Genomic DNA, 19,908 nt, shown 5'->3' with positions numbered 1-19,908 from the left:
CCCATGGCATCCCATTTAAAACAGTTCTCTGATATCCAGAAAAGCAAGAGACTTACAGAATGTATATTGTTCCACAGGCATTGTGCAAACTTCTTCACACACCTCAACCTTGCTCCACAATATTTCTAATTGTGATTCATTGTTTTTGGTATAACCACTAGCCTCAGACTAGGAAATACATAGCACTTAAACAGAAGCGAAACCGAGTTCAGAGAGGGAAAGTTTAAAGAGATAACGAGCACATAGGGTGACTTATGTGTTAGTCTTTAGGTTCATACAAGGGGTTTTCTTGAAAGAAGCCAATGAAAAACATAATGGAACAAAGACAGATGTACAGAAGAGGAGTTAATTACACAGAGAAACCGCCACTAAACCTACTTTAGTAACATTATTTAAAAAAAGAAAAGCCCCAAAGAGACTAAACTGAAAATAAACTTACGAATCTGAACCATCGGAATCACTTTCATCACTACTATGTCCCTCTGCTTTCCATCTCTTAAACCTATCAATCAGTTCTGTTAGATACGAAGTCTTCTTGGCATTTTTCATGATGAATTTGTGCTTCAGAAGTTCTTTTGCAGTAGGGCGCTGTAAGAAACACCTTAAATATTTAATGTTATGCTAACATTTCATGATTTTAAATGTTAATAGGGGAGATTTAGTAAGACAACTGACTTCTAGAGCTAACTCGTATAGTATCAGGAAATTAGTGAAACAGGAAGTCAACAAATGCCAGTAATCCATATTTACAAGCACTCTAAAAATATGATCAAGTCACAGACTATACCGCTTATCCTTCTGTGCTACAAGGTACACACCCAGGAAAATGACTAATCAAAATTCTCCAATGCAACATTTCCTTGTAAGCAGAATTCAGACAGACAGCAGAAGTTCTGCTGGAAAAAAAAGATCTAAGATTCTCTCCTCTGTTAAAGCTTCTTTTCTGACATTATCTTAGGTTTGAGTGTGTTTTAGGAAGCTGCCTCTGTCACCATCATTTTTTCCAGCCTTGTCCCTCCTCCTTTCAGTATTTTAAACAAAAGAGACTAGGATGGAGACACAGCTATTAAAAAGCACCACTACCATTTACAGTGGAAAGTATAGTCTCTAAAATTATTTCAACTATGATGCACTACACCAGCAAAGTATTTCACGTGCATGAGAGAGTTGGAAACAAAGCCAAAACATCTATACACACACACACACACATCTACTCACAAATGTTGGGTCCTTATTCAGACATGCATCAATGAATTCTTTAAAAGGTTTACTGAATTCTCCTAATAAAGTCGGAGGATTGTTTTTCGGAATGAGGAACAGAACTCTCATTGGATGCATATCAGAGTTGGGAGGCTCCCCTTTGGCTAGTTCAATAGCAGTGATTCCCAATGACCAGATGTCAGCCTGAGAAAGGGAAAAGTTACATTTAGTACAAAATTAAGGGCTATCGTAAGTCGTTAATAACCGAAATCTTCACATATACTGCATCTATATAATAAAACTAATTTTGGTCTAAGTAGATAATGCACAAAGATTCTTTACCAATATTTGAAGGCTATAATCCCCGAAGACCTGGCTGACTTAATCAGTCTTTAATGACAAACATCTACAACATCACTTTTGTTGCACACTGTCACTGTTGTAACACTGTCAGCAAGTTAAACATGCACCTAAATACGCATGCTTTTGGAAGAAGCTTCAGAAACATTTACCTCCCTTTGATTTTTTTATTATGTAATGAACTACAAACTACCATAAATTTCCTATGTCAAATTCAGATTTTGTTTAGATACCAAAACTGCATGCTGATGTTACTTTTTAAACTGTAGATGCACTGAGGTATCCAACCTTGTTTGACACCTCACTCTAAAGAAACAAGGCAGAGAGTTGAATCAAATCCAGCAGGTGATCACTTAATTTCTTTCCTAACAGACTGATTGATGAATTGAGCTAGAAAATTATCAACTTGCTAGACCTGAAACACCAAGTTCGAAATGTTAAGTTTCTGAAGAATAATGAAGTGGTATTTATTTTAGCTAAAGGTAAGCTTTATAAACAAATTTTCTATTTGTATCAAAATATCTTGTGAACTATAAAATTCTTCTCCCATTTAGAGATTTTTCCCAAGTGAAATGTACATTACTTGCATCTTTTTAGATGAGCTACAATAGCTATTAAGGTCACTAAAGGTGCTTCTCATTAAAAAGTGGCTGGCAATAGTTGACTACACTTGGCACAGAAGTCATAAACCAAAGTTGCTCATAGAGTAAACAAGGGTTACAACTTGCATCTCTCCAATATTCCCTTCCTATTCACAAGAACTAAAATATCTGTTATATCTTAATATTGAAGATATTAAATATCTTAATATTTAAATATCTTAATATTGAAGAATTAAACTAGCTCATTGTTTATTACTGAAATATCATAACCAACAATTGTATACTGGAGCAAAATGTTTTGAAAGAAGAGATGAGGCTTGTAAATCTCTGCCACCACAAAAGTGTATGAATTTCTATTTTATTTTCTGTCATTTTGAAGCAGGGAGAGAAGCAGAAAGGTTAAAATTCAGTCCAGATGCCAAAATGCTCATCAGTATTAGTCCAGAAATTGAAGTGTATCCTGTCCAAAACCCTTCATCTGTCCTACCAAAGGCTTGCATGTTATGTGTTTTCCCCCCAGACTTTTGGCATAGAAAGAAAAGGGAGAGGGCATTGCTCTTGTGACGTATTGAGGAGATACAGAAGGCATAAGATTAGGTTGCTGGGAGAATGTAAACGAAGGGGTGGTACCGCTGATTTATACATAGGGCAAGCAGAAGAGGAATTATTATCACTTTGACTGGACAACACGCGGTTTTAAAGTGGAGTAGAGCGCTTTTTCCAAAGTGCCCTAGGGAGCACATTACAGTTGCACCACTGAAACCTAAACATGAGAACTACAACGTACTCCTTATCAGCAAGAACCCTTGTGACATGTACACAAATTCCTTCAAGTCTGAAGGATCCCGGGAAAGTCTCCTGCAGTGTGAATATCTTCAGGACATCTCAGATATTCAACAGTCTTTTCTTTATGTGCACATCACAAGTACAGTTACATGTTTACTATTTGAGAAAAAACAGTATGAAAGTATTACTTCGCATATACCAACGTTTTTAGATTTTTTGCTCCTATTTAAGGTTGCATCTACAGCATAGAAAGTCCAGTGCCAGCACTGAACTACATTACCATTTTGCTAACCACATGCTCTAGGTTATCTTGTGGGTATACACATGGGAGAAGAGGGGACTGTTCCTTCCTTATCATAATTTCTAGCAGCAGTTCTCAACCCTCAGATAAACGTGGAGGAGGTCTGCTTTTCTACTGCTAGTTCACATAGGGAAACTCTCCTTTGCAATTAGTCAACAGCTCCCATGACAAAGAAATGTACAAGGTACCATATTGCTACCACAGCTACCCAATCCTGTAGTTCTAGTTACTTTTTTCCTTCTCAAGATTAGTCACCTGTGCTAAAATCTTCAGCATTACACAAGTTCTCAGAAATACCATTAAAGAAATTATATGCAGAACTGTTTAGAAAAATCTGAGACGAGTAAAATTTCAGCCACCATCTTAGCTTTAAATAAGCTGATAAGTTCTGGTGGCATTCTAATTTGTGAGAGCTTTATTACCATTTGAATTAAATGTGAAACGTTTTATTGAAATTAAAAACAAAACCAACCAACCCACCCACAACACTGAAAGCATCCAGGGAGTTTCTCTGAAAGAATCTTAACACAAAAGCATGAATTTACTTGGTGAGCTTGCATGGGTCTTGCATGTGAGTACAGTGACATGTAACTACCGTATAAAAACAATTTAATCGCACTTTTAATTTTATTATTTTAAACGCTGTAATTTGAAATCTACTTTTTTTTCCCTCCATACTGATAGAGCTAAACCCACAAAAATCAAAGGAATTTCTGTTGGATATGCAGATACAAAGAAAAGGTATTCTACTCTCATACTTACTTTTGAATCATACGCTGACTGCTGAATAACTTCAGGGGCCATCCAAAACGGAGTTCCAACAAAGGTATTCCTCTTAATTTGCGTGTCTGTCAGCTGCCCAGCAACCCCAAAATCAGCAAGCTTAACATCGCCTTGTTCTGATAACAAGACATTGGCAGCTGCCAAGGGGAAATAATATCTAAATTAGAATACTGCTCTTACGATTTTTAAAGGCTTTATTAAAGTAACATTTTAAATGTTATGCACCTTTTATATCCCTGTGAATTTTCTTCTCTGAGTGTAGGTAGTCAAGACCTTTCAAGATTTCCTTTAGCATGGTAGCAATCTGGAACTCATCAAATGGGCCTGCACGCAGCTTTACAGAAAAGATACATTACAATAATTTTAGTCTTGTATCTATTTTTTGCCTTGTTATGGATTTAATTAAATCTTAAACTTGAAAGATTTTTTAAAAGCAAAGAACTAACAGAATTCATGGAAGATTCAATGAACTATGTCAACATTCTATCAGAAATAGGTGCCATTGGAATAATCATCTTCACATCTCTACTGATAATACATTGAAAGCACTGTTACTTTTCTAACGTGTACAGTATGCATTCCCCCCAGCATGCAATGCACATGAAAAGCTAGACTAATTTTCCACAAAGTTAGTTTCCTATAGACAGCAAACACAGCAGACTGAATTTTGTATTTTAGATTAAGTGAATTAAGAAACTCAGTTTATTACAAAATAAATTAGTCTATTGACTGTGGTTTTTAAATTCAATGTTGCATTTTTTTTTTGTTCCAGCATTTTTGATTCCATGCTTGCTTTTGCATCAAGAACATAACATGCTGCTATAAAGCTGCTAGTATGGAATAAGTATAAACTTTGCACATTAGAAAGCTATGCAATTAAACGCAAAGCAATTAAGGTGGGTGATTCTGCTATATATAAAAAAAATACCAACACCACAGCACCGAAACAGAGAACACCATGAAATTATGGTATGGCAAAGTGAGGCAAAACTTAGAAGTTCTATTCTTCTAAAGGTTCAGTGGTTTCAACTGTCACTAGTAAAAGCTATTTCACTATTTCTGACACTCCACAGAAGACTATCAACTACTCCAAAGTGATAAAGAATAAGTATCTCAGAGCCCCTTCCTCAAAAGGCTAAGTTCCAGAGCTACAAACTGCTACACGCTACATGTAATTACTATGCTTTTGCATTCCTGTAGCTGAGTTAATGTGATATAGTTTCATAAAGAAGTTTAAATAGATCTGTGAAGTTAAGCACATGCTTCAGCTCTTGCAGATAGGACCACTGTTAGCAAATATATAATTAACACCATTCTATAATACTGAAGACATATTTTTCCTTCAGAACAACACAAAGACTGAGTTATATTATCTTACAGGAAAGGGTGGGTCTCTAAGCTTTAGAGCTGAAGCAGAGCTGTACTGAAAGTATGGGGAAACCACATCCACATACAGTGGATTGTGCTCTTGTACTCTCTAAGCTACATCCTTCATGAATGCTACACTATCTTAAGTAAAAGGCACTTTCATGCTTAACTGAAAATAACCTGAAAATGGAAAACCCAACACCTTTTAACCAGTTAAAATTAACTGTACTCTGTGGGCATTCACTTCATTCATTCCCGAAACCCAATCCCAAAGGAAACATTTTTTATTCAAGTGCAATCAATTCTACCGGGGGGGAGGGGACAGGGGAGGGACAGATGATCCAATACCTAAAACCCCACCACATATGGCAAGAACAGTACTTCTCCTCATACTAAAAAAACCATTGCCTTACATTTGACTGAGAATAAAACAGATGCTTCCTAATGCTTAGAGACAAACAGTAAAAACAACAACAACAAAAAAAATCAACATCAATTCAATATAACAGAACTACCATTCAAATTCACACTTTTTGGAGCATTACAATGTAGCAGTGATGTAATATAAGCTGCCTCCAAGGACTAGATTTTATAGAGAGATCTGAAAGCGCAATGAAATAAGGTTCGTTAGTACTTACAATGCAAAAAAATCATATACTTACAAGATCCAAAGCTGAACCTCCACCCAAGTATTCCATTATTATCCATAGTTTTGTGCCCTGTAAAGGAAGGCTTGAGTTGTTAGAAGTCCAAGGCTGCCATAAAAAAAATAATTATGTATTTCAATAGACTACCAGCATACTGTTAGGAGAATGCAAATACAGAGTCCCATTAATCATCAAGTTACATGTAATTACTTCTTTTAGAATGATCACACAGCTCCTGTGCAAGATGTCTAAATATCAATTGAAGTTTGACTTCTGTATTTAAAAAAGCACCACCACCTCCCAATCATTTTCTGCTAACTGGTATCTAAAATGATTCTACTAAAGGAATGGAACTTAGAAAAAGGTGATTTGGTGGTGGTTTAAATTTGAACTAAATGTTTTAATGTAAGGTTGTAGTTCTTAGAAAAGACTGTCTTTGCATTACAATTATTAATTCCAGCCATTTGCGATACAGAAGCATTACAATTTTAATAGTGAACTTCCTTGTAACATCACCACACCTCTCACCTGAGCAAAATACTCAGAACTTAAAATTACTTTTGAGCAAGAGTGTGAGCATGAACACGCTTCAAAAGACAGCAGAAATTTAAAGCCTAATGGAGGTAGGTACTAGATGCGTCTTTACCTATGTGGTAACTCTGCAAGTATGTATCTAACATGTCCACAAGCTCCAACTAAAGTTGTCAGATCCAGCAGCCCTTAAATATGCTTGTACCTAAGAACTTATATCCTACCACAAAATATGCCTGCTACCATAGGGATAGCTCCGATTTTGAGATACAAAACAGCACTACAACCACCAGCCAGGAGAAATTGCACTGCCAGACCTGGAACTCTACAAAAACATTCAGATTTCCGAAGTTTTCAAATCAGAGGTTCAAAATTGGCCATTAAAAAGTCAAAAGATAAGAGCAATATAGCTCAATAAAAAGTATGACTTAAGGCACCTATCTTAGGATTATTTTTTTTTTTAGATTATTTCCAGTAATATTGCAAAGTTCATGTACTCCTTCACCATATGCTATTTGAATCCCAACCCCTGTGAATATGTGAGTTTCTGCACTTTCTTCGTGGAGATGTCTCAACTACTAGAATACTAATTCTTCTAACACTGACTTCTAGATGCTGACTTTGCCCTTAGTATGTAGCTGCAAAAGGTGGCTAGTTCACATAAACAAAACGAGAAAGATTTGGTATCGGATCGATAGACAGTATGTTTCAAAACTGGGATCTTCTGCCATTTGCTTGCCAGAGTCCCCTCACATTTCAGAAGAAACCCAAGTATTAATCTATGGGCTACTATTCTTAAGAAATTCTGCAAATAAAAACATTTCTCTATTTAAACCAAAACCCAGTTATTAAAAATACTCAACCGAACCAGACCTGGGGAAGTACCAGGCACACTGTTTAAGTCTCCAGCACATATTTACTAGTGCTAGTTCCTTGTAAGAGAGCACAAGCTTATGGTAGAAGTACTTTTTAAAGCCTCTTGCATTCTACATTGTATGCTTTCCCACCCTATTGCCTGACTAGTGACAGAAAACTCAACAAGCAAATAAAGGTGCAGTTTCTGAAAGCACCACATCCAATTATAACAAAGTGTGCTCTATTAGATTTATACTGAATTTAAAAACCACACCATTTATGAGAGTCTATTCCAATATTATGAGATCAGCAGGGAAGGGCTGGCTAATTTTAGCAGTTTTTACAAAGCCCAACTTTGTCAGCTGAGAAGACCTGCAAGTAACTCCAGTTTAAGGCAAACATTGTGGTTACCAGACATGTCTGGAGGATTTGACCATTACTTGAAAACAGTATAGGGTGAAAATGAGTAAAGTACTGTGTTTCTGAAATAACGCCTCAAAGAAATTGCTACTATCCACTGTAACCGGGTGTGGATATTTACTAGCTAGGCATGAACAACCTTTTTCCTAGCTATTTTAGGTCAACCAAGTATAAATAGACAATGTAGAACAAACACTATCTTTAGATTGTCTCAGAGCTTTGGTGCACAAAGTGCTCTACAATCTTGATGGAAGTCTTTGGATGCTACTACAGAAGTTCTCCATATTCAAATCTGAAAAACTGAGAATAACTTCAGGCTTGTTTTAATTGCAAAAGAAAAGAGCAAGCCCAGGTGGCTGTAATAGTTCCAAGAATATATATTTAAACCCATCGGCTAGACGGCACAAATAGGGAAAACAATAATGAAATTTCAGTCATCAAGAGAAGATCTATCTCTATGGGATCAGATGAAAAGTACAGCTCAAGCATTTTATCAAGCTTCACAAATATGCGTAACCAAACCATGCCAGAACTAGGATAACTTTTAATACCTTTAAGCTTTTTCTTGCCTGAACTGATAAGGTAGTAATACATTTTGACAAACCATTAGGCTTGAGGAAAACACTCATTTTAGCCATCTAAAGTAACTTACACTACTGCATTGCTATGCACTATCACTTTCAAGGGTATCCTCCACAAGAAATGTTTTATTTATCGAGATGTGATGTTAATTGCAATCAAAGTGCAATACAGGATGAGGAGACAAATTTAGATCCTGACCTTCCACAAATATAAACATCTACAGACATCTACATCAGGATTTAAGTTACGTTACAGCTACAAAAGTTGCATTAATACAGCTGTAAGCTTGTACAATTCTACATACATTTGTGAAAGACACGATATAAGGGTAAAGCATTTTACTGCCGTACACAAATGTGTTTATTATGGCACATTCTTTGACTATATATATGCTTGTACATCACCTACCAGTATGTTTAGAAAACACTACTGAACTTGCCAGATACCCAGTGAAAATTAAAAAAAAAATTACTAATACCTAACGTCTAAGATTAATTCAGTGGGAAACTCCCATTCAAACTCCAAAACTCAAGATATACAGGTACCCCAATTTACAAAGATAGGGGGGGTTTGCCCCTTTCTGTACCACAATAACTGAAAACTGGCATCAGCTTTATCCTAAGAACCTCAAGGAAGTAGACCTTGCCATCTTGTACCAACGATAAGGTTTCTAAAGAGTAAAGTATCTGATAACAGACAAATAACATTGCACTGCTAGGTAAAAATATTAAGGGACTGTCCATATTTTTAAAATCACATTTACAAGTCAGATGTACAAACTGTAGCTAATGAGCAGCTAGGCTGCAGAAGGTAAGAGTATCTTACATGGCATCAGCTGAGCTAAGTTACAAATTAGTAAGTCAAGTAATTGAAATAAAAGACACTCTTCCCCTCCCCCTTTCAGTAGCAGGAGCATCTGGAAGAGCCTGCATGTAGCTGGTAAGCCCCAGGCTCCCTGAGCCTGGGCCACTCCATACTGATCAGCCACAAGGCTGGCTTTGCATCCTAAAGCGTGAGGAAACTCTAAAGCTGCAGAGTACGTAGAACAGAGTGTACAAAAATAAAATCTCTCATCTGAAATGCTTGCAATTAGAAGACACACACAGTTAACATCTCTTTTGTGTTTTAAAAAACTTAATTATCAAATATGCTATCATAACCAGAGGAAAAACTGAACTGACTACAAACTGATGACAAGAATGATTTGCTTATTCAAAGCTTACTTAAAATTGGTTTAAAAAACAAGAATAAGTTACAACAGAAGATGTCCCATTACAGTTCGATTGGATGAACTGAGGCACATGTGAAAAACCTGAAGCCAACACATGGTCTCAGCTGCAGTTTCTTCAAAGTAAAAACTATCAGATTTAAAGATTTAAAGCAGCTCTAGATTATTCAGCTAAGAAATATCAGTAAGTATTGTAGGCAACCTGAATGCCTTTGCACTGAGGGTTTGCTTTGGTATAGTTAAGAAAATACTATGTCTCTTTGATTTAAACACTGCAAAACTCAAAAACATTTCTAATGGCATTCCTAGAGCTTCAGAGAAAGCTACATGTATGATTAATATATTTTAGTAAACTACTTCTATTCTATAAGCATGATCTGAAAGAGGGCAGACTGGGTCAACTGTTTTGTTTTCCTGTAAATAAAGATGCAAAGGAAAAAAGAAAACTCTTAAATTTTTAAATACCTTCTACTTACAGTATGCTTATGTTCTTTTTAGTCACTATCTTAAAAGGTATTTCTAGGAGTATTTTCAGTGATCGTTATATATAAAACTAAGTATTCACCAACAAACCTACAGGACCACTACGAACGTGATCTTCATTACCAGTCATATCCATAGCGAACTGCTATTAATCTTTGCAGCCTAGGACTTTGCTTTGTAAGAAATAAGATGTGTTAATTTTCAGAATTTAACCTCAATGTTCTTTAACCTTTAATTATACAATCATTTGGTACACAACTGTACCTATTTCACTGTTTCCAAGAGATGTCTACAGTATATAGAGAAATTAAATTCTGAATGAAGTACTACACAGCTTAACACTTAGGCTGACAGCCATTCTCAGAGTAATAGATAATAAAAAGTGAAAAGCTACAGCAATTAAGTAAAAAAAAAAGTAGACAGATACAACTCTCAAAATACCTGTTATTAGTAAAATAAAAAGGCAGCATAAAAGATTCTTCGCACATTTAGCAAAGCTAATACACTCTTTCCCCTGAGGAATCTGAAGCTGAAAGATCTAGTATTAGTAACCAAGGATAAATCTAGCTTAAGAAAAATTCAGAGCCAAGATAATACTGAAACAGTAATTTTATTTATTTATAATTACAGAACTAAAAATACTCATTTATTTGTGGACATTTTTATTCATTTACTTGGGGAACAGCAAGCAATAGAACTACCTATCATGCTAGTCTGGGATGAAAAACAACCCTGTGAACCATTTTTTAGTTTTGGGCGTTTCTTGGGTTTGGGGTGGGGGGTGTGGTTTTTTTTTTTTAAAAGAGGAATTTCTTAAAGGAATGGGAAAGTTACCAAAATTCCACAAACACCTCCCCAAGCTCCACACACAGAGATTTTTCTTCCCCCAAAACCTTAGGAGTGTGAAAAGTAAACAAGAGATCAGCATTAATGTTTCAGAATTTATCCATTTAGAATAGAAATGGAAAGAACTCAAACAGTGGTAAGGAAAGTACTGCAGCATTAGCATGATCCTCTATCCACCAGGAATTTTTAAAAAAACAAAAAAACCCCTAACCAGAAGTTGATAGTTGTATAGCACTGGTAGAATAACTATACTTACCTATCTAAGAAAAGGGGCAAAAAGTGGAAGACTTGCCTAATAAGGCCAAAGACAAACTGCTGTGATGCACAGGTACTTGGGCAGATTTGCAATACCCTTTTTGCTTTCAGTACCTATGTTACTGTAAATAATGAAAAGACTATTTTCTTTCCCTATTCAGTCCATGACTCACTTATAAAGCTTTTTCCACCCACAACCCCTAAAAAAAACCCAAACCAAACAAAAACCAAACAAAACAAACCCCCACCAAATCAAGGTTTCATTTCTCCATTTACAGCTGCTGAAATCACTGTTTAATTCTGAAGTTTAACAAAACACTTTTCCAAGCAAAAACACTTCCAAGCAAAAACACTTTCCAAGATTTACCTTGACCTGTTTGTACTTCCGGGCAAACAATTGGGCTTTTACAACACAAAGTTAAAATGATGGACACCCAGGAGAATAATGTTTAGGACTTAGCTCATCACAGAAAATAAAGGACTGTAAAAAAGACTGATCATGTCTGGATCCGCAGTACCATTTGTGCACTGCTCCAGGGGAATATTGCTAGCTGAATTCAAAGTTATCTTGAGAAGAACCAGCTTGTTCTAATATACTGTGATGCGGGAAAGTAAATTCTACTACATCTCAGAGCTCTATCACTTAATAAAAAACAAAACAAAAATTCCACTGACTGAGGCCAGTAAAGAGAAGGGAAGATGGGACATCAGTGACAACTTGCATGTTCACTTCAGCATGAAGAACCCACAGAATACTGAGGAACTAAGTAAACAGCAAAGCCACCATAGCTGTCTTAGCTTGGTCAAAATGAGGATTTAGCATTTGGAGTACAGAAAATTAAATTGCCGACGGAGCATTAAATATGAAAAATTGAATACTTTGACAATTTACAGAAGAAAAAAGCCCAATCTAAAAAGAACACTACTAAATAAATTCTGCAAATACTTTATAGTATCACTAAAGATACAGCACAAGTGTGACACAGGAACGTTTCTCAGAGATCTGCCTTTAGAAAAATGTCAAAAAACCACTATACCTTAAGAGGGGAAAAAACCAAAACAGAACAAACCAACCCCGCACAAACCCCCAAAACCCAACAAAAAAACCAAACCCAAGCAAACAAACCAAACGAAAAAGCTCAACAAAAAAAAAAACCCAAACACAAGCAAACAAAAAACCCCCAGACATTTAAGACAGCTCTAACTATGGTTAACACTTTAGCTTTTATTAAGTGGTTTTAGGTTTTTTAAAAATCATCTAAAACATGTATGCACTGCAGATCATTTAAGTGGTATTTAAGCTGATTATACGTGGACAGTTTTGCAAGTTAAAAAGACTTACTCAACATTTTGGATTTCTCTAGGTTTTTATTTTTGTTTGTTTGTTTTTAAATTATGCCTTAGATAACATTTCACACAGTGGTTACATAACTCTGCTAATGTCAGTTTTACTTTGTCTCAGGCCTACTATGCTGTGTAATTACCAATGCATCTCTACACAGTGCAACATTTCCTTCCATATCAGACAAAGGTTTTTGTTTCTATAGCTGTGAAGTTACTTTTTCCTTTCCCAGAAAGGCCACAAAATTGTGCTAGCAATTGTGGAGGGAGGAGAGAAAACCAAGGTCCAAAAGCAATAGCTATGGCAGGAGGAATCCCCTATCAACTCTGTTCATTCTCTAGACATTTTGTGCAAATTCCAGCCTCAAAAAGCAAGCAGCAAAAGGAGCAAAACCAAGTGAAAAGCTCTGTTCAAAGAAAAACAAAAACCTACTAAAAAAACGGTCAAGTTGGCCTGATAACTCCTGCTCAGTTTTGGAATTTTTTCCTAGCGGCATTCAAAACAACCTGGTGCTAGCAAATCTTTATGCCATACTATACATTACCTTTAAATATGATCCGTAGTATTTTGTTACATAAGGACTATCACACTGACTTAAAACAGTTATCTCTTGCTGTATATCTTCTATTTCATCTTCTGCTTCCTCAAGGTCTATGATTTTTATAGCAACCACTTGCTGTGTCCGATTATCAATTCCTTTAAAGACTTCACCAAAGGAGCCTTTCCCAATGCGTTCCAGCTTTGTGAATAGTTCTTCTGGGTCTGCTCTATGGTTCTAGAAAGAAGAAAAAAACAGAAGGGGCGGGGGGGAGGGGGGAGGAATACACGAGTTACTTAATTTACTTCCAAGTTATCAGCCCTCATTACTTCCCAAGAAGCATGTAATCCAGATTTATCATCACTAGAAGGCTTGGCATCAGATAAATTTATTTCCTGCACACTAACTTCTAATTCAGCTATTAGTTACTGAACATACATTATGGAATTACGTCAAAGGTAAATGAGCCTCACCAGAGAGGGTGTCAGGTACAAACCTCATTTCACTTCCCCACATAACAACCCTTTAAAATGAAAGAATAGAGCTGTTCTTAATACTAATCCTATCTCTTCAGTAATTCAGAATACTGGGGAATACAATTACTGGCACAGAAGCACTAACGCCATCATCCATCACCCAGGCAGAAAAGGCTGGGCTTTCTACCTGGCCAACAGCCTTGGGCAGACAAAGCATCCTATCAAGTAATACAGCGTGGAGCCTTTTGTGGGAAGATTGCACTACCCAGTATTCACCGGCAGATTCTGAGATCCAGCAAGATCAGGTGACTTCAGGACAGCTAAAAGTGCTGACAAAAACTAGAGCAAAAGTGGCTGAAATATGTTCAAAGAAGGAATAAGAAGGCTGGAGCAGAGTACTGAAACTGGGGTACTGATCAGAACTGGCTGGTATCACCCAAGCACACCTTAAAAAGGGGAGCAGAGCACCAGGCAGCATAGCACTGCTGAGGACACCTGGCTTGGAATCTTTGTTGATCAAGTACTCTTAAGATCAGCAGACTGATTATTATACAAATATTTTAGATTTCTCAGCTCCATTCAAGTAGTCACAAGGGGAACAAAAAGGAAGCAAGTTCTCATTTTCCCTTCAAGATAAAGCATGCTACATAGCTGCTTAGAGAACCTTGTGTATCCAAAAACCACAGCAGTGACTTCTGAAGGATATAGACAACTTGCTCCACAGTTTAAGAACACGAAACTTCAGACCATAGTAAGAAAGTTTACAGAAAAGTGTTTTTAAGAGGTAAGACAGACGTGCTAAGAGAACAGCCCATGCTTTGCAGAGCAACAGAATTAAACATATTACTGCTGTCAGAACTGGGCAACTCATTGCACAAATCACTCTTTCATCAAGAAACATCTGCCCAAAAGGGCCCTCTGATTCAATAGCAACATTTGAAAATATAAAAGAGATGCTTTGCTTTAGATCTTTCTTGCGCTCCAAAACTCAGAACCAGCAAAAGAAGTGACAGTTTTGGCAAAAGCAGACATTCAACCCCAGATACAGACTAGCCTACATAACAAAATACTCAAGTATCAACATGAAACTCCAGAAAACACCTTTACACTGGTGTTCTTGCAAATGGATACAAAAATCTTTAATGGGAAAAAAAAAATACATTACTACTTTAACCTAGTGCAAAATGGACAGTCTCATTTCCTTACTGGGCCCTTATTGTCACTTCTTCCCTTCTACCAGAACCAGAATTTATTCCACAATATGGTGAGATGAATCAGGAAACAGATTTAGCTGAGAGTTAACCGTATGATTTGTCAGGTTTATTTTCAGCAGAATCAGTTCACTGCTCATATATACCAAGCTGTCATCTACATTATCACAAGAGGAAGGAACATGAAGTAGTATGGCAGATTCATGCTGATCTGTGGAGTTAGATTTTTAGATTTTGCAAATATACAAGACACACTGCTGTTCTTGAGCAGCCCATTAAAGCAAGAAGAATGAGGAATTTTCCCTTTGTCTATGAACTCATTGCTACTCTGCTCCATTAAAAAAAAAACCACACCAAAAAACCCCCAACCAAAAAACCCAAACCCCCCACCTTCAAAGAAATAATTAAGCAAAAACTTTTGGTTTTTCCTTCTGTTGATAGATCCAGTGAAAGACCTAAAAGATGAACATAAAAAAAAATACATAATCAAAGCAAATGAAAAGTACTACTTGGTTTGAAATCTGGGACAACTAATATTATTATACTGGGACAAAAAAATGACTGAAGGCTTCGAGTGCTCATAAACCTTTTAGCCAGACAAAAAAAAACCCAAACCAACAAAACCCCACAACCCAATAACCACCACCACTAAATCTTCAAACTGCCCAAAGACAGCCATATTGCCATACACCACACTACTGCATGAAGACCTGCAATCTTTCCATCGATAAGCCTGAAAAAAATTTAAAAATAATTTAAAAAATAATCTTAATTTAAAGTCTATTTTCAGCTGTGTTTCAAAAAATTATTTTAGGAACAGGTGTGGCAAAAGCAGCAGCAACTGCCACCCAGTCTTTCCCTGCTGCTAGTTAAGCTGCCAGAACTGTCATTTAGCTAGCAATCTAATGTGCTCCTGAACTACATTAGTTGCAATAAGGAATAATTAACTGATAGTTCTCCATTTACAATAACGAAGACACACACACACCCAAGAAACAACAGAGTTGAGCGAGGATTGGCAAAACTTTTCATTAACCCCAAAATACTCATCTTCACAAAAACTAGCTTAATTTTGAGCCACACTTGGAGCCTGGGATTCCAGGAATCATTCATACTAACCAACAGTTATTGTTGATTTGAGATGAAACCTGTTAAAACACTTCCAGACAGATAGAAGTAAAGCAATTTAATCACAGACATAGTCAGCTAATCCAACCCTTCACAAACATTTGATGAACTCAAAGGGCAACACTTGGGTTTTGCTTGGGGAAAAACCTTAAGCAGAAAATTCCTCTGGGCTCCTCAGTGGAAATGCACCTCACTCAATCCTATACACCCACTTAACAGTCATCAACAAAACAAGCCAGGCCTCCAAACTCTCTTCCCCAAGCTACTTCAGGTGAATCAGAGCTTTAAAGGCTATTTTAACTTCCAGCAACTCCTAATGCCATTAGGTGGGAGTGCTGGAGTACAGGGAGAGATTGGGCACGGCTGGACTTCCTGACACCACAGAACTCCATGTACATCCTTGGGAAGGAGAGGTGGAACAGAGAGGCATCAAAGGAGAACAAACTGTGCGGGACTACTAGAGGGAAGAGTCACATCTTTCTATTCTGAGAAAATCCTCTCACAGCAAGCAAAGTCAGCTTTACAGCTTGTGTTATTCACCAAGGCTGACAAGGGACTGCAGGACACTCCAGGATAAGGGCAAATATTTCTGACCAACTATGGCTAATATAGATATAATGTCCTTTGGACAAGCTTCAAACTTAGAGCACTACATAACTTAAAACATGGCCTTAGAACAAAGACTGCATTTTGAAACAGATTTGCTTTTACCTTTCTTAATTTCCTTGTCTTTCAGACTATTGTTTTACAGGAATGTATTTCTACAACTAATAAAAAACCCACCAAACTTCAACATTTTAAAAGACTACTTCTTAAACAAAGGTAAATTTATATGATGCAGTAATGCCTATCCTCCTTCTCCTGGTATAGAAAAGGATGGAGATATATTTTATATAAATAAAAGTGTGTGTATGCACACTGCTGCCACCCCCCCCCCAATAAATTTTTGCAGCACAGCTGCCAGCTAAGTTTCTAATATGGTAGAAATTAAGATTTCTAACACTATTAACACTCCTGAGCAAAACAACCAATTGTTATTCCCTGTTTTTTCAGAGATCTGTCATTGAACAGGAAAAAGGTTTAGAAGCTTTGAAAGTTGCCTGCATGAATAATTGTTTTGGTTGTTTGGGGTTTTTTTTAATAAATAAATACTGGTTTCTATGGGGAGTCATGTCTGTTGGGCAACACGCAGTAACAATACAATAGAAAGTGTATGGACTCCATCATCACTTCTCCGAAGAGAACACCTGTAAGTGGACAAATCAGGAAGAGAATCTATTGCTCTTCCCCTCCCTAGCCCATTTCCACAGACAGAAGCAGCAACAAGTATGACAAGCACAGGCACATTCACATGCCAACTTCAATCTTGCCAGCATGAATAACAGTACCAGCATGAGCATGACAATACAAGCCCTCTGCATAGCTTAGGAAGTCCACCATTTCACCAGTCCAGCACAACTATACAGCTTGTGCTAGTGTTCAGTAAAATCTATCCTCCTCTCTTATACAACCATGTGCCATTACTGTATGTGTTTATACACACATATATGTACACATACAGTCACAGGATCATTGCATAATTTGGCTTGGAAGGGACCTCAGGCGGTCATCTAGTCCAACAACCTGCTCAGAAACCCTAAATAAAAAACACTATAGCATAATTTTTGGTGGTATACCTGCAGTAGTTGCATGCATCAACTATTCTGCCAATACAGCTTATATAAGCTTTTTTTTTCTTTTTTTTTTTTTCCTCCAGATAAACACAGCTATGCAGCAATGTCCTGGCTGCATTTTGCTACAAGACTGACTGGCTGACTCACCTTTCCACCTCTGACCCTTTCACTTATCTGTTCTCCAAATTCTGCATTCTTCCTTTGAAACAAAGTTAAACCACACTGAGTGTCTAATTTCCAAGATTATACAGATATCCAATGACATACACCAAATTAGAAGAAACAATGTTAGACTGCTTCAGATTCTGTCAGTGCAGGACAGTTTTTACAGTAACAGGTCTTCTAGGAAGGTTCATTAATGAATTTCATTAAAGGGTACTTTCATTAAGGTACAATTGGATGAAAAACCAAAGCTTCAAAGAATCTTGGGCAGAGGCTGAACTAATACCTTGTATCTAACAAAATCAAACCCAGGATCCTCTCAAAGTCTCCCAAAGCAAATAATTTAACACAGTCTTGTGAGATTTCCTCCAAGTAGTCTGTCAATGTAAGAACATATATCCTGTTATCTTAATAGTATTTCTAAAACCTGACTAAGAAACTCTGTTATACTATCTGGATTTTCAAGCATCTCCCAGGCTTTATTTGGAACAGAGGTTCCCTGAAAATTGTAGCAGTACTACAGACTAGCTCACCTACATTGGGACACATTACTCAAATACACATTAGATAAAGATGCAATAATTAGCTCAAAACATTTTATAAAAGGTTGGTAAGAGAAGACTAGCAAGTCTACTCATATGTTTTTTGAGTATCCACTACAATGGCACCCTAACACATACTGGTATCTTTGGAAGCCATCAGAATCACCTGTGTATTTAAAAGACCATCATTTCAAGCAACTGCTCACTAAAACAAAAACCTGATCTTCACAGCCAGGAAGAAGCCAAAGGCAAACTGTAATGAAAAGGCTGTCTTACAGAAAGGTTGAGGAAAAGAATGAGGTTATGTTATGACAAAACATTTAAAACCAAACCAAACACACACACACCCCCTCCAACCCCAGTAATTAATTTGTTGTGCAGCCTCACAGTTACATCAGCATTAAAATGCCAGATCAGAAATGCATGCCAACTTTGTTGCTGAAGCCAGCATGCACTGCACCATTTCACTTAAGTCCCACTGTCTGCACTGTCTGAATTATGGCTAACAATAAAATTAAATAGCAATTATGAGGCCTAGTTTATTATCTGTAAAATCTCCAAGATACCTTTTATTGTCTTAAGAATGAATGCCTGAAAAACAATGAGTAAAAAAGACACTTGAAAGTCAATAAAAGAAAAACGGATTAAAAGTCAAGACATTTAATCTATTCTTAGCACTTATCTGACTCATACAAAATACTGCATCTGGGTTGAAGACACTGAAATCATAGGTAACCAGTCCATTCATAGACTTTTACCAATTCCCAGACAATAAAGTACTTAAGTTTTTCTTCTGTTCAGACCCCCAAAAAATTGAAATTGAGGAGGAGTAAGATTGGTAAACCTGATAGGCTACAGCACTTCTTAAAGTCTTAATCAACAGATATGTTCTTCTTAGTTGAATATCTTTCCATACACTATCTGCATGTAGTTTCAGAAATTATATATACACACATTAATTATACACCATGCATATTCTATTATATAACAATATTTATTCACAAAAATTATATATAATTTCCATATTTTACCTGCATAAGGAACATTTTACTACTTTACAATGAAGCCATCACAGGTAGTGATACATTTTAATTCCTAGAGCTCCTCCCCACCTTCCCCCACCAATTTTATTTTAAAATCCTATTACAATAAAAGTTACTCACACAAGCAGTGCCATAGGCACGTGTGTGCATATACATAAAAATTTAAATAGTTTGAAGTTAATGAAGGCACAGGTGCAGATCCATTATTACTTACAAAGAATGGGGAAAAAAAATGAACCTGCAGACATTCAAAACAAGGGTGGAACCTGTAAACATCTTTTTTCTGAATCTTGTACACACACTCTTGCTTCTCGGTGTCTTTTGCATGTAACTAAACTCTGATGCTACCCTACAGTCCTGGTTCAAGACTCAAGTATCAGGATAGTAGATATTTAATTATATTTACTGGAACTGTATAATACATACTGAAGAAGAAGAACTATTTTAACAACAAAACAATTTGATTTTATAAAGTATCAAACTTTTACATTATCAAGCTTTTCTACATGGTAGGTAGCAAAAACTACATCTGAGCTTTGCTATCCT

The 19,908-nt window shown here is 36.6% G+C and overlaps 1 protein-coding gene across 2 annotated transcripts in view; it reads right to left on the bottom strand.

The window, feature by feature from the left end:
• Window positions 1-19,908, bottom strand: part of STK26 (serine/threonine kinase 26) — a 33,496-nt gene that overhangs the window by 3,550 nt on the left and 10,038 nt on the right. For both annotated transcript variants that reach the window (XM_069811393.1, XM_069811394.1), the window contains 6 exons: window positions 13,134-13,364; window positions 6,063-6,119; window positions 4,258-4,366; window positions 4,012-4,169; window positions 1,219-1,404; window positions 440-588 (listed from right to left, as the gene is read on the bottom strand). In XM_069811393.1, the coding sequence (XP_069667494.1) occupies window positions 440-588; window positions 1,219-1,404; window positions 4,012-4,169; window positions 4,258-4,366; window positions 6,063-6,119; window positions 13,134-13,364 (890 nt within the window). The remainder of the gene's footprint in view (window positions 1-439; window positions 589-1,218; window positions 1,405-4,011; window positions 4,170-4,257; window positions 4,367-6,062; window positions 6,120-13,133; window positions 13,365-19,908) is intronic.

This window comes from Haliaeetus albicilla, chromosome 23, assembly GCF_947461875.1.
Source record: "Haliaeetus albicilla chromosome 23, bHalAlb1.1, whole genome shotgun sequence".
In the NCBI taxonomy this organism is placed as follows: domain Eukaryota; kingdom Metazoa; phylum Chordata; class Aves; order Accipitriformes; family Accipitridae; genus Haliaeetus; species Haliaeetus albicilla.
Note: the sequence above shows the minus strand (reverse complement) of the source record. Positions and strands in the feature narration are given on the sequence as shown.